The sequence below is a fragment of the Bathycoccus prasinos genome (genome assembly GCF_002220235.1).
Source record: "Bathycoccus prasinos genomic : Chromosome_13".
Classification (NCBI taxonomy): domain Eukaryota; kingdom Viridiplantae; phylum Chlorophyta; class Mamiellophyceae; order Mamiellales; family Bathycoccaceae; genus Bathycoccus; species Bathycoccus prasinos.
Window position 1 is genome coordinate 602,842 of NC_023996.1, and position 11,253 is coordinate 614,094.

At 47.6% G+C, this 11,253-nt stretch overlaps 6 protein-coding genes across 6 annotated transcripts; 3 read left to right on the top strand and 3 right to left on the bottom strand.

Annotated features, from left to right (window-relative positions):
- Positions 1-831: 831 nt before the first annotated feature.
- Positions 832-1,143, top strand: Bathy13g02740 (50S ribosomal protein L24; the record flags this gene model as incomplete). Its single annotated transcript, XM_007509429.1, has 1 exon — positions 832-1,143. One exon carries the CDS (start codon positions 832-834, stop codon positions 1,141-1,143), a length of 312 nt encoding a protein of 103 aa, XP_007509491.1.
- A 356-nt stretch (positions 1,144-1,499) lies between these two features.
- On the bottom strand, positions 1,500-3,545 carry Bathy13g02750 (predicted protein; the record flags this gene model as incomplete). Its single annotated transcript, XM_007509603.1, has 1 exon — positions 1,500-3,545. The coding sequence occupies one exon, from the start codon at positions 3,543-3,545 to the stop codon at positions 1,500-1,502; it is 2,046 nt and encodes a 681-aa protein (XP_007509665.1).
- A 693-nt stretch (positions 3,546-4,238) lies between these two features.
- On the top strand, positions 4,239-4,818 carry Bathy13g02760 (histone H3; the record flags this gene model as incomplete). The annotated part of the gene is made up of 2 exons (XM_007509524.1): positions 4,239-4,275; positions 4,445-4,818. 2 exons carry the CDS (start codon positions 4,239-4,241, stop codon positions 4,816-4,818), a joined length of 411 nt encoding a protein of 136 aa, XP_007509586.1.
- Positions 4,819-5,095: 277 nt separating this feature from the next.
- Bathy13g02770 (parafibromin) lies at positions 5,096-6,775 on the bottom strand (the record flags this gene model as incomplete). The annotated part of the gene is made up of 1 exon (XM_007509384.1): positions 5,096-6,775. One exon carries the CDS (start codon positions 6,773-6,775, stop codon positions 5,096-5,098), a length of 1,680 nt encoding a protein of 559 aa, XP_007509446.1.
- Positions 6,776-7,024: 249 nt separating this feature from the next.
- Positions 7,025-9,832, bottom strand: Bathy13g02780 (RNA polymerase II assessory factor Cdc73p (ISS); the record flags this gene model as incomplete). The annotated part of the gene is made up of 1 exon (XM_007509460.1): positions 7,025-9,832. The coding sequence occupies one exon, from the start codon at positions 9,830-9,832 to the stop codon at positions 7,025-7,027; it is 2,808 nt and encodes a 935-aa protein (XP_007509522.1).
- Positions 9,833-10,345: 513 nt separating this feature from the next.
- Positions 10,346-11,185, top strand: Bathy13g02790 (predicted protein; the record flags this gene model as incomplete). Its single annotated transcript, XM_007509325.1, has 1 exon — positions 10,346-11,185. The coding sequence occupies one exon, from the start codon at positions 10,346-10,348 to the stop codon at positions 11,183-11,185; it is 840 nt and encodes a 279-aa protein (XP_007509387.1).
- Positions 11,186-11,253: the final 68 nt, after the last annotated feature.

An 11,253-nucleotide genomic window follows, 5' to 3' on the forward strand; every position in this document is an offset into this window, starting at 1 on the left:
GTAGTATAATAGTAGTTCATATCAGAGAGTAAAAGAGAAAGAGAGAGACAAAAAGAGGTTGAACACACTCGATGTTCAGCGCGGTGTGTTGATGTTGGTGGTGAAAGCCTTCGTTAAAGTGTTGTAGCATATGAGAGAAAAAAAAAAAAAATGCACAACTTCTCACTCGTAAAACCTGTCTTTTTGTTTTCAACGCAATTTTAGATAAAACCTCATTTTTCTCGTGTTACGTAAACGCGCGCGGAAATATACATAGCTCTACTAGAAAAAGAAAATGTCCGCGTTAATCCAATCCTTCTCTTCCCTCTCCTTATCTTCCCGCAGTTTGCGAGGAGATGCGAGAGTCGCGTCGCCGTCGGCGATGCCGATGAGAAAAAGAACGGCGGTCGTCACCGAAGCGGTATGTTGTTTTTCTCCTCTTTTCCTGGGCAAAAATTGGTCCAAATTCTCGCTTTTTACGCGTAACGAAGCGCTGCTGCTTTCCTACTCTCGCGAACGAGATGCGAACGATTCTTCGCGCGAAAGAAACCGCAACCGAAATGTCTAAGCTATTTTTTAAGAGAGAGAGAGCAAACGGCGCGCGTGTTCGTCGTCAGCCGTCAAAGTCGTTTCGTCGCCGAAAATGTTTTCTGTTCCTCTCTTTTCCTCCAATTTTATCCGAGGGGCTGCTTCAGGTTTTAGAGAAGCAAAACCCTCCTCTCCTCTGTTTTTCAAAGAGAAACTCACGTTAGTACTTTCTTTTTTGTGTGCGCGTTCTCTTCTCTAAAACAACAGAAAAAGAAATGGGAAAAACAAGCGTTAAACCAGAACGGGAAACCGTTGCGAGTGAAGATGCACGTGAAAACGAACGATAAGGTCATCGTCATCGCCGGCGCGGATAAAGGGAAAGTGACCGAAGTCGTCGAGGTGTTTACGAAGAATGGGCAAATTTTGTGCAAAGACGTGAACATCAAGACGAAACATGTGAAGCCGAGAAACGAAGGCGAGAGCGGGAGTATTATTCAAAGAGAGTTTCCAATTCATCACTCGAACGTGATGCATTACTCCGCGGCGGAGAAGAAGAGATCGAGAGTTGGTAAAAAGATGGAGGGCGACAAAAAAGTGCGCGTGTTGAAAGCGACTGGGGAGGTGTTGGCAAACTAAGAAATATACGAAGAGATTCTCCGTTTAGTCTTTTAGCAAGTTGTGCCCGTGCATGCGTATATATGACACGTATAACGACGACAACACGCGGTGCTTTGACATTGTGATATATATATATTAAGTTTTATTGTAGCTCATTCTTAAAATAAACAACAACAACAACAACAACAGCAACGACAACGTCTTCGTCTTCAGTTTTTGGTTTTCGCTTTTATTATCTCTCTTCTATTTGTTTCGTCAAATACTATTCGTATTAGTATATCCGATGCGTGCTCTCTTTCTCTCTTTTAATAAATACGGCAATAACGCGCAGCAGCAGCAGTAACGATGGCGTGTTCGCAGCGTTCAAAACTAACTCACAGGCAAGCAAACCCGTGCTTCTTACTCGCTTTCCAAGTGACGTCAATCTTCTCCGGATCGATGGCGCCTACTTCGTGATGCTGCCAACCCTCCAAAGCGTGTATGAGCGCGCCTGCGTGACACGCGTGCACGCACCCTCTTTCCATGGTCATCTCGCACGTTTTGAAATCCTTCGCTTCCTTTTCCGGCAATCTAAACGCCGGTAAATCCGTGTACGCGCAATCCGATCTCGTCTCCGGAATAGGAGGCACGACGAACTGGTGAAACGTCGTTTTCGAGGGCGCCAAACTTTGCTCGTTCTTATCGCAATGTCTTCCGACGACCCAGTTTCTGCACGTTCTTCCGCTGCTATAATTCGTTTTCGTATCGTTCTTTTCTTCTGTTTCTACTTCTCTGTTATTGTTATTGTTGTTATTTTTCAAGGATCCGAGTCGACTCAATAAAAAGCTGCCGCTCTTCTTCAAGACGTTCGAAGTGCTCTCTTGTGTAATTTCCACCTTCTCATTCGCGTTATTTACGCGAAACAGCAAGTGACGAAACTTTTCCGGACACTCCATTTTAATCTTCTCGAACCTCTCTTCGCTCGTCGTGCACATCAAGACGCGGCAGTTCTTCTTCGTCGCCATGTACAACGCGATCGCCCTTCCTAACTTGGACGTCGCGCCGGTCAAGAAGATCTCCTTGACGTTTTCTGGAATCTTATCGATGATTGCTGCCGCAGTTAACGTGTTCCCGTGGACTACTTTCGTGTTTTTCAAATTCTTCTCGTGTTTTTGAACGAAAAACGCGCCGCCGCCGTTCAAAGCTTCGTTTTTGTTCAAAGCGCCCAATCCCAAAACTCTCACGCCTCTCTCGTCCGCGTCTAAAATAGCCCGTTCAATCTTCGCGTTGATGTGTTTAAACTCGCTTCGGATGAAAAATTGAAACCCCCACGCCGGCGTGACCCACGTTTCGATGTTCATGTTTTTCAATCTGTGCTTATCGCTGACAAACGCCTTCACCCCTGGCAAAAATCTCAAAGCCGCAACTGCCGGCAACGTCAACGGCCACAACATCTTCAGCATCCACGAATCCGTCGTGAATGGCCTACTAGAAAACGATCTGAACGCAAACGGTAAGTGAAACATGCTCAACAACTCCGTTCCGTGCGCCATAAACACCACGTCCGGTGTCGTTTTCGGACTCGCTTTCCCTTCGATCGCTTTATCGTACAACTCCTCCGAGCTCTTATCCATGGTTCCGTACGCGTAATCGTAAATAGGCATGAACAAACAAAAGTTTGTGTGCACGCGACTGTGGTGCAACGAGTGATAACTCGGCGTGTACAACAAATACTTCACCCCGGGAAACTTGGCGAAAAACTTTGGCACAAACTCGAAATTACAGTGCCCGATCGCGTTCAACAAATCGAAACCCATCAAGTACACGTAAAACATCGCCATAGACGCGCCGTTGCACATCCACGTCCCTAACAACGGAATCGCAAAATTAGCGGTATACATTATGTGTTCCATGAACGGGTGCACGCTCCCAGTGATTGGCTCGGTGACGAAACTCGCGTGATGGTGCGAGTGGTACGCGCTATACAACGTGTGGTGGTGCAACAGCCTATGCAACCAGTAATACACGTACTCCGTCGGTCCGACGTGTAGCAGCAACAGCTGCCACATGCCTTTCTTCTCAAACAAAGGGAAATTCTTAAACCCAAGCCCTGGGCAAAAATGCACCATAGACATGACTATGTATTGCAATAAAATATAATCGTCCCAGTGGTCCTCCCTATCCACTTGCTTAAAATCGATCCCTTTGCTTTGTATTCTCGTCTTCTCCGTTATCGCGTGTATCCTGGACAAGGATATGAAGAATTGCGCCATGACGTACCGCAGTAAGACTATCATCGTCATGTGAAAGTGCCATTGGTCCGAGTCGTCGTTTTCAGGCGATACAATGCCGCGATAAAGCATGGGAAGATAGATGGCGTATTTCATTTTCCCGATTTTGCTCCACGGGAAATCGTACGCGAACCCCGGTCTCGATGCCATCGTCTTCTTCTTTCTGTTACAGTGTTGCGCTCTCTCTCTCTTTCTGTGCCTCAATCGCCGCTGAAACTGGTGGTCTTTTTTCGTCTCTTCTTCTTTCTCTCTTTTTCTTTCTCTCTGAAGAAGAAGAAGAAGAAGAAGAAGATTATATATGAGAAAAGCGCCTACGTCACAGAAGAAAAAGTGCTCAACCTTACTCGTTAAATTTTAGCGGAACTCCTATATGTACCAATCGAACGGAGAGTAAACGTACGCGACGCGAATTTCCGCGCGCGACGGAAATTATCTGATGACGTGCAAACTCTCTCTCTCGTCTCCGTTTATTATTATTCGTATTAAATTATTCGTAGCACGAAGCGTAGTGCGCTCTGTGGTTTATTCTTGTGCCGCTCTCTCTCGTTCTATACAAAAGAGGAAACAACCACACACTCGTTTTTTTTGCGCCTTTTTTGAGCGAGCGAGACCACGAATTTTCTTCTGCAAAAAAAACAGCCAACAAACGAGGAGAGGAGGAGGATTCGAGGCCACCAAGAATCAAAGGTGTCGCTTTCATTTTTTTCTCCTCCAGCCTCGAGCGAGCCAAAACTGTTGCCCCAAGAGAGGAAACGAATAAAAATCTCAAGTCTTTTTCAAAAAAAAAAAATCAATTTTTCTCTTTTCGTTCGTTCTGCACAAAAATCACTCGCTTAAAACACAATGGCTCGTACGAAACAAACCGCTCGTAAATCCACCGGTACGTTCAAATTCTCGTTCGTTTAATTAATGCATTTAATGTTCTTTTCTCGTCGTTGTTGTTGTTGTTGATGTGATGACTACGAAAAATCATCAAATCCATCAACGGTCACATTTATATAAAATACTGACGATATATTTTGTTCTTTAAATTATAATAACGAGAACAGGTGGCAAAGCCCCGAGAAAGCAACTCGCGACGAAAGCCGCGCGCAAATCTGCGCCGGCGACTGGTGGCGTCAAGAAGCCGCACAGATACCGCCCGGGGACCGTCGCGTTGAGAGAAATCCGAAAGTACCAAAAGTCCACGGAATTGCTCATCCGAAAGTTGCCGTTTCAACGCTTGGTGAGAGAAATCGCGCAAGATTTCAAGACTGACTTAAGATTCCAATCGAGCGCGGTTTTGGCGTTACAAGAAGCGTCCGAAGCGTACTTGGTTGGCTTGTTCGAAGACACCAACTTGTGCGCGATCCACGCCAAGAGAGTTACGATCATGCCGAAGGATGTTCAATTGGCGAGACGCATCAGAGGCGAACGCGCTTAAGAAGCTTGTCTTCTTTCGCGTCTTCGGGGTACAACTCGAAGCAATCAAAACAAATCATCGGAAGTTCTTACTTCCTCCGTTTACGTTTCATTAAGATTAAGCAAAGAAAAAGGAGGGATTTTAGGAAATAGTATTATTATGTGTGTGTGTATTTGTTTTCACGCTCGCTTTTTGCTTTTTGCTCGTCGTCGTCATAACGTCGGTTTTTAAAAGCCGAGTTTTGCGCACTTTTATCCAGTCTCATCACAGATTTTTAAAAATGATATATTAGTAATTATTAATACAACAAGTGACTCCTCTTGAGCGCTAACGCGCGGTCTAACTCGTCCCAAAACTCCGAGCAAACGGCTTTATCTCCGTGTCTTTGATTCCTTCGGAACGTCAATAACTTCACGTTCCACGTCTTGACGACGTCTGGCGTTTGGTCTTGCTCAAACTTGGCGTAAAAGCCTCTGATTTTTGCAAAAGTGTCGACTAAATCGCCCGTCGCCGCGCCAGGGAAGATGTGTTTCGGCCAATCTTTGAACTGCCACTTGGCGCCGTGGACGAAAACCGCGACGACGCGTTTCCAATCCTCTCCTATTTTCGGCACTTGGTCCGTGATTTCGTACTTCACCGGTTGGTCTCTTTTATACGTTCGAAGTAAAGACGAGTGCGTCGGTTTCTTCGTTTTATTCTTGACGGCTTCTTTTTGAATGTCTTGCCACGGCTCGAATTTCTCCTTCTCCAGGAAGTTTTTCGCGTTGAACATGTTCAAGACGACTTTGGCGTTTAAGCCCGCCGGGACGAGAATCAAAGGCGTCCCGTGCCTTTTGATTGGTTTCTGTTGTTGTTTCTTCGCTAACGAGGAGGACGCTCCCGCCGCTCCTCTCGTCGTCGTCGTCGATTTCGAATGTTTTTGTTGCTGTAGCTGTTGTTGTGCTAACGCCATCTTCTCTTCTCTCAATTTCTCTTCCCGTTCGCTCGCTAAAAACGCCGCCTCTTCCGCCGCCGTGCGTTGCTTCTTCGCCGGCTGCGCCAAAAACGACGCGTTCGGATCAAAACCGCCGCCTGAGCCGTCCCCGAAATCGCCGCCAAACAAATCGTTAAAGTCGCTCCCAACTCTCTCCTTCCAAAACGTTTGCTCTTCCACTTTCTCCTGGTACCTGTTCCGTCGCTGACCGCGTTCGACAATTTTCTCCGCTTCGACCAACTCCTTCGGCTTTTCGCTCGTCGTCAAACGATGATTGCCGCCTCGTCTACCATTCGTGCCATTCGTCGACGATCGAAACACCAAACTCGGGTCCACTTTCTCTAACGCTAACGTAAAATCTTTCTTCCTTTTCAAGCTCGCGTTCCGAGTCGCGTACGGTACGACTTTAATCGCATCCTCTTCGTCCTCCTCAAAGTCTCGCTCTTTTTTCTTCTTCAACGCTTCCTCGCGTATCGTCGTCGCGTCCATCGCATCCGTCGTCGTCGCCCGAATTTCATCAATATCATTCGCCTTGAGTGTCGTCGTCGTCTCCATCATCTCCGTAACAGTCCCATCCTCTTTTTCCATTTGTACGAATACCGTCGATCCATCGACAGACGTCGCGTCCACCCTTTCCGAGTGCGTTTTCACCCCGGTGGCGAAATCCCACAAATCCTTAAAATCCGGTCTCGGAACGCGTTCAATCTTCTCCTTGATCGCGTGTTTCACGTATTTCCCGTATTCCTTTTGGTCCGAGATTAAACTCGCGTTGGATTCTTTGCACTTTTGGACGAAGAAAAGAATCTGGTCCAGTTTTAGACGTTGGTTTTTCACTTTCGACGTGAATCGTGTCGTCAGCGCGTTGTTCGATCGACTGACGCGCAATCGTTCGTCGAGAGAAGCGCACTGAAACCCGAACGGGAAAACGATCGCATCCGGTGTGATCAGAACGTTTTGGATTTCGTTCGACGAGTAACACTCTCGGAGGAGACGTAAAGGGTCCATTTTTATTCTAGTATCGAGTAGTCGAGTGTGTGAGAGAGATCAGTCTTTTCTGCGCCTGAATTCTGACGAAACTACTCCAGAGAGTCCAAGAAATACGACTCCTACGACGAGGAAAACGTGTACCGCAAAGAGTCTTCTCTCTCTCTTTACGACGCGCGAGTGTGACGATAAATGCTATGAGTATTGTAACGCTTCGTAGTAGTAGTGTTATTGTTATTAAAATCGAGAAGACTTTGCGACTCTCTCTGCTCATTTTCCTCCTCCGAGAACGAACGCCGGCGCGGCTTCGAGGAGGAGCTTTTGTTTGACCCTTTTCGCAACCCCGTCGCGGGGCGAGGACGACGACGATTCTTTGTTGTTGTTGCTTCCGACGAAGATGGAGTTTGAAGGGAAGGAGGATCTTTTCTTCGGGTTTATCGTCTGAATCGTCGTCGGCGTGAAACCGGCGTCGTCGTTTTCTTCTCGCTCTTTCGTCGTCGACGTCGGCTTTTGTCTACTTCTCGGAGAAGAGGAGGACGAAGGAGGAGGAAGGAACGTTGTTGTTTTTCTAACCATTAAGTGTCGTCCTCGTCCTCGAGATGCTGCCGCTGCTGCTCCTCCGGAGAAGAAGGGCGTTAACGACGGAGATGAGGATGGGTCAGAGAGAGACCGACTGGAAGACGATCCGACGACGATTCGAAAGAGCTCCTCGCCGTCCTGCGCTCGTTCGATTTTGCACCATTCCGAACACGTTTTCGCCAACGTTCGCAAGCAATCTTCGATTTCGTCTCGACTGTAAAACATGCCGCCAATATCTTTCGCGTTTAACTGCTCGTGGGTTTTGTGGAGGAGGATGTCAAAGGCGAAAGCACGTTTGCGCGAGGTGGCGAAGAGGGAGTGGACGAGATCGAAGATTCGCGGAAGGTTTTGTTTGATTTTGTTCTCCGCGCGAAGCGCCACGGCGGAAGGCGAGTGGAGGAGATCTTTTTCGATTTTCCGTTCGAGGACGCGGCGGATGGCTTGGCGAGAGACGCCGATGGTGGTTGTCGAGTCCTTACCGTCATTCGCGGATGCATTATTGATATTACCGGCGAGATAGTCGTCGTTTTCGAGGTTGTCGTCGTCTTCGCAAACGCCGCCATTCTCCTTCTGCATCCGCCGAACTTCTTCGTCGATGTCGCGCTCAGTGACGACTTTCTTTTTCGTCGCAGTTGTCATAATTAACGGGGTGAGTGGATACGTCCCGGTGGACGGCGTCGAAGATGGTGGCTTGGGCGTGTGAAGCAACATCAACGATGGTGCGCTCGTCGTCGCCGTCGTAGTAGTAGTAGTCGCAGCGGCAGCGGCGGTTCCTCCTGCCGGTGGCATCAAAGGAGGCGCGTCCCGTACGGCACACTCGGCGATATCTGGCGCCTCACGTTCGACGTCGAACGTTTCGTGCCATAACATTTGATCTGATACGTTCGAGGACGGGGAAATGACGATACCGTGATTTCGACAAAACGCGACATGCGCCTCGTCGCACAGTCGCATCAAGCGCGAGTGGAAATCTGCTTCCCTCGCTCGTTCGCGCTCTTTCTCCGACATCAAAAGTGAACTTTTTTCTCTCTTCTTTACGACTTTTTTGCCGTTCTCTTCCTCGTCACCGTTGCAGTCTTCGTCTTCGCCGTCCACACTTTCTCTCTTCATTACTCTCTCTTCTAAAATCTCTAATCGCACGCTTTTTGGATCGACAAACGTTCGTCCCTCCTCCGGGCGATGTTTTTCATCCACCGCGTTCTTCGTCGCGTCTCTCTTCCTCTTCGTAAACGCAAACGTTCCAGGTCTAATCGTCTCTATCTTTCGCAAATGCTCAAAGCGCACGTCTCTTTTGACTAAGTTTTTCGCGCACGCGCATATATTCTCCACCGTTTCTGCGCTATTCCGCATTCGCAACAACTCTCTGTACATTTTCAATCCGTTGAACACGAGCGCCAAGTGTTCGTACTTGGACGGCAAAGCGTTCCTTTCTCGTCGTCTTTGTCTTTGGTTGTTTTCTTTCTGGGTGTTGTTGTTGTCGTTGTTGTTGTTGATAGAATTAGCAGTATTAGCAACACTCTTTCCGCTAAAGCGCTCTTTCAACATTCGATGCTCGCGAGCAACTTCTGGATCCTCCTCTCTTTTCTTCTCGAGTAATTCCTCGGCATCGGATGGATTGGATATCCTCCAATCCTGCCCTCTCGTTTCCTCCGTTTCTTTTCTCTTTCCATTTTGATTCCGTTTCGTTATTCTTCTTTCATCGTCGCGAACGGCGGCAACTTCTAACCTCGACGAATTCGCGACGAAGGAGTTGTGCAATCTGCTGTGCGTCTTTGCGCTCGTATTATTATTACTATTACTAATGTTGTTATTATTATTATTATTGCTGTGATGAAAAGGTGGCCGACTCGGATGAAACGCGCGTTGATGATGTTGTTGTTGTTGTCTCTGTCTCTGTTGCTGCGCGCCACTCGGCGTCGTATTCGCGAGCACTTTCGCTCGTCCTAATCCTCCTCCTCTCCCTCCTCCCATCGTTTTTGTCGTCGTTTTTAAGAACGCGCTCGGGCACACCGGCTCGTCATCCTCGTCCTCCTCTTCTTCCTCCTCGTCATCCATCGCGCTCTTAAACTTCATCTCGTCCTCTCGAAAACTACTCGTTAAACCACCAGTTCTTCTTCCGCAACTCTTCCGTTGTTGTTGTTGTTTTTCTTGTTGTTCTCCTTCGACGACGAACGGTGGTGGTGGTGGTGATGATGATGATGAGTGTTTCTCTGTCGATGTCTTCTTCTCCTTCGTTTCTCGCGCGTCTTCTCTTAACTTCCTCTCCACCTCTTTCAAGCTCCGAAATCGCTTCGTTTTCCCTCGTGTCTCCTCGGCGCAAAATAAATAATACGCGTCGAAGCTCCCTTCCGAGTGCCCCGTTTTCCGTCGCTTCGTTTCAATCGTCCACTGGTTTTCATCAAAGTTGAGGAAAACGTTTAGATTGTTATTAAAGTGCGCGCAAAACTGTTCCCACTTTGCTTTTTGAAATCGTTCTCTCGTCGTCGTCTGTTGCGACATTTGTAGAGCGTCTTCTTCTGTGTGTGTGATGTATATCTCGCTCTCTCTCGTCGTCGTTTAAAAGAATAACAGCGAAAACCGTAACAAAAGACAAAGCGGAACAGAACAGAACACCTTCAGAGCCTTTGAAAATAAAGCGGGGGTTGTTGTTCGAGAGAGAAGAGCACAGAGAGAGAGAGAGAGAACTCGAAAGAGATTAAACGATGATTTGATTGGATTTGTGCGAGACAACGAACAAACGAAAACAAACAACTGTGGAGAGAAAGAATTTTTTTTGAATTTTTCTCCTTTTTTTTTTCAATTTGCTTCATTTTTTTTAGCACGAAAGGACTGTTGAAAAACCAACCAACCGAGAGAGAGAGAGAGAGAGAGAGAGAAATGATGATGCAGACTTCGTTAACCCCGACTTTAAACACGAGGATTCAGACGACGACGAGAAGAACGAGAGAGAAAGATCGTCAAAATAATCATCGTTTCTTTTTCTTCTCAACGCGGAAGAGTCAAAACGGGACGATGGTTTCCTCCTCCTCCTCCTCCTCGAAATCGTCGTTTTCGAAAAGAAAGACGACGATGATTTTCTCATCGTCGTCGTCCAAAAGTGCAGACGCGATGATGGAAGCGCAACAAAAGCTGTACGGAAGAACGTCTTTAATAAAGTCGTTCGCGACGACCTCGTCGTCTTCCTTTTCGGGAAGAAGAAGAAGAAGAGGGAGCGTTGCAACTGCCGCCTCTTCCTCTTCGTCTGAATCGTCCGAAACAAAAGTCATCCCGGGAGACTATCGCATAGGGGCGACCTTGATTGCAATCTCCCTCTTTCTCGGCCCGGTGTGCCACTTGTGGTTCCCGCAGTGCGCGATACACGCGATACTCGGAGGTTTCTTATCCTTGCAAGCGTCGAGAGTTCGGTTTCGATTCAGCGAGACAGATTTGGACGTGGTGTTTATTCAACCGGGCGAGAGCGACGGAGAAGCGGCGAAGGCGGAGACGGATTCGTCCGGGGATAACAAGTTGCAAGGCGGCGGAGCGAATAAGTGGTCGTTTGAAAGCGTTCAGAATTGGGAGTTTTGGTTTCCCGGGTTTCCCGTGCTCGTGTATTATAAGGAGAATCAAACGAGAGAAGAAGGACAGCCGCACTTTTTTCCAATCATCATGGACGGGAAGAAGTTGTACGAGGAAATGTTGACGAAGATGCCGAAATCAGTCAACGAGAAACCGAACCCGAGCGAGTGGAATTTGTTGACGGCGTTTAAATCCACCCCGGTCGGGAGGAACATCATCGAGCAAATGAGCGAGGAGCAAGTGAAGTGGTGCGAAGAGACGGTCGGTTTGCCGTATTTCGACGAAAAGAAATAACAGTGTACATATAATTTAACGAGAATAAAAAGAGAGAGCTTTGTTTTTTGTCGCACGCAGCGCTTGAC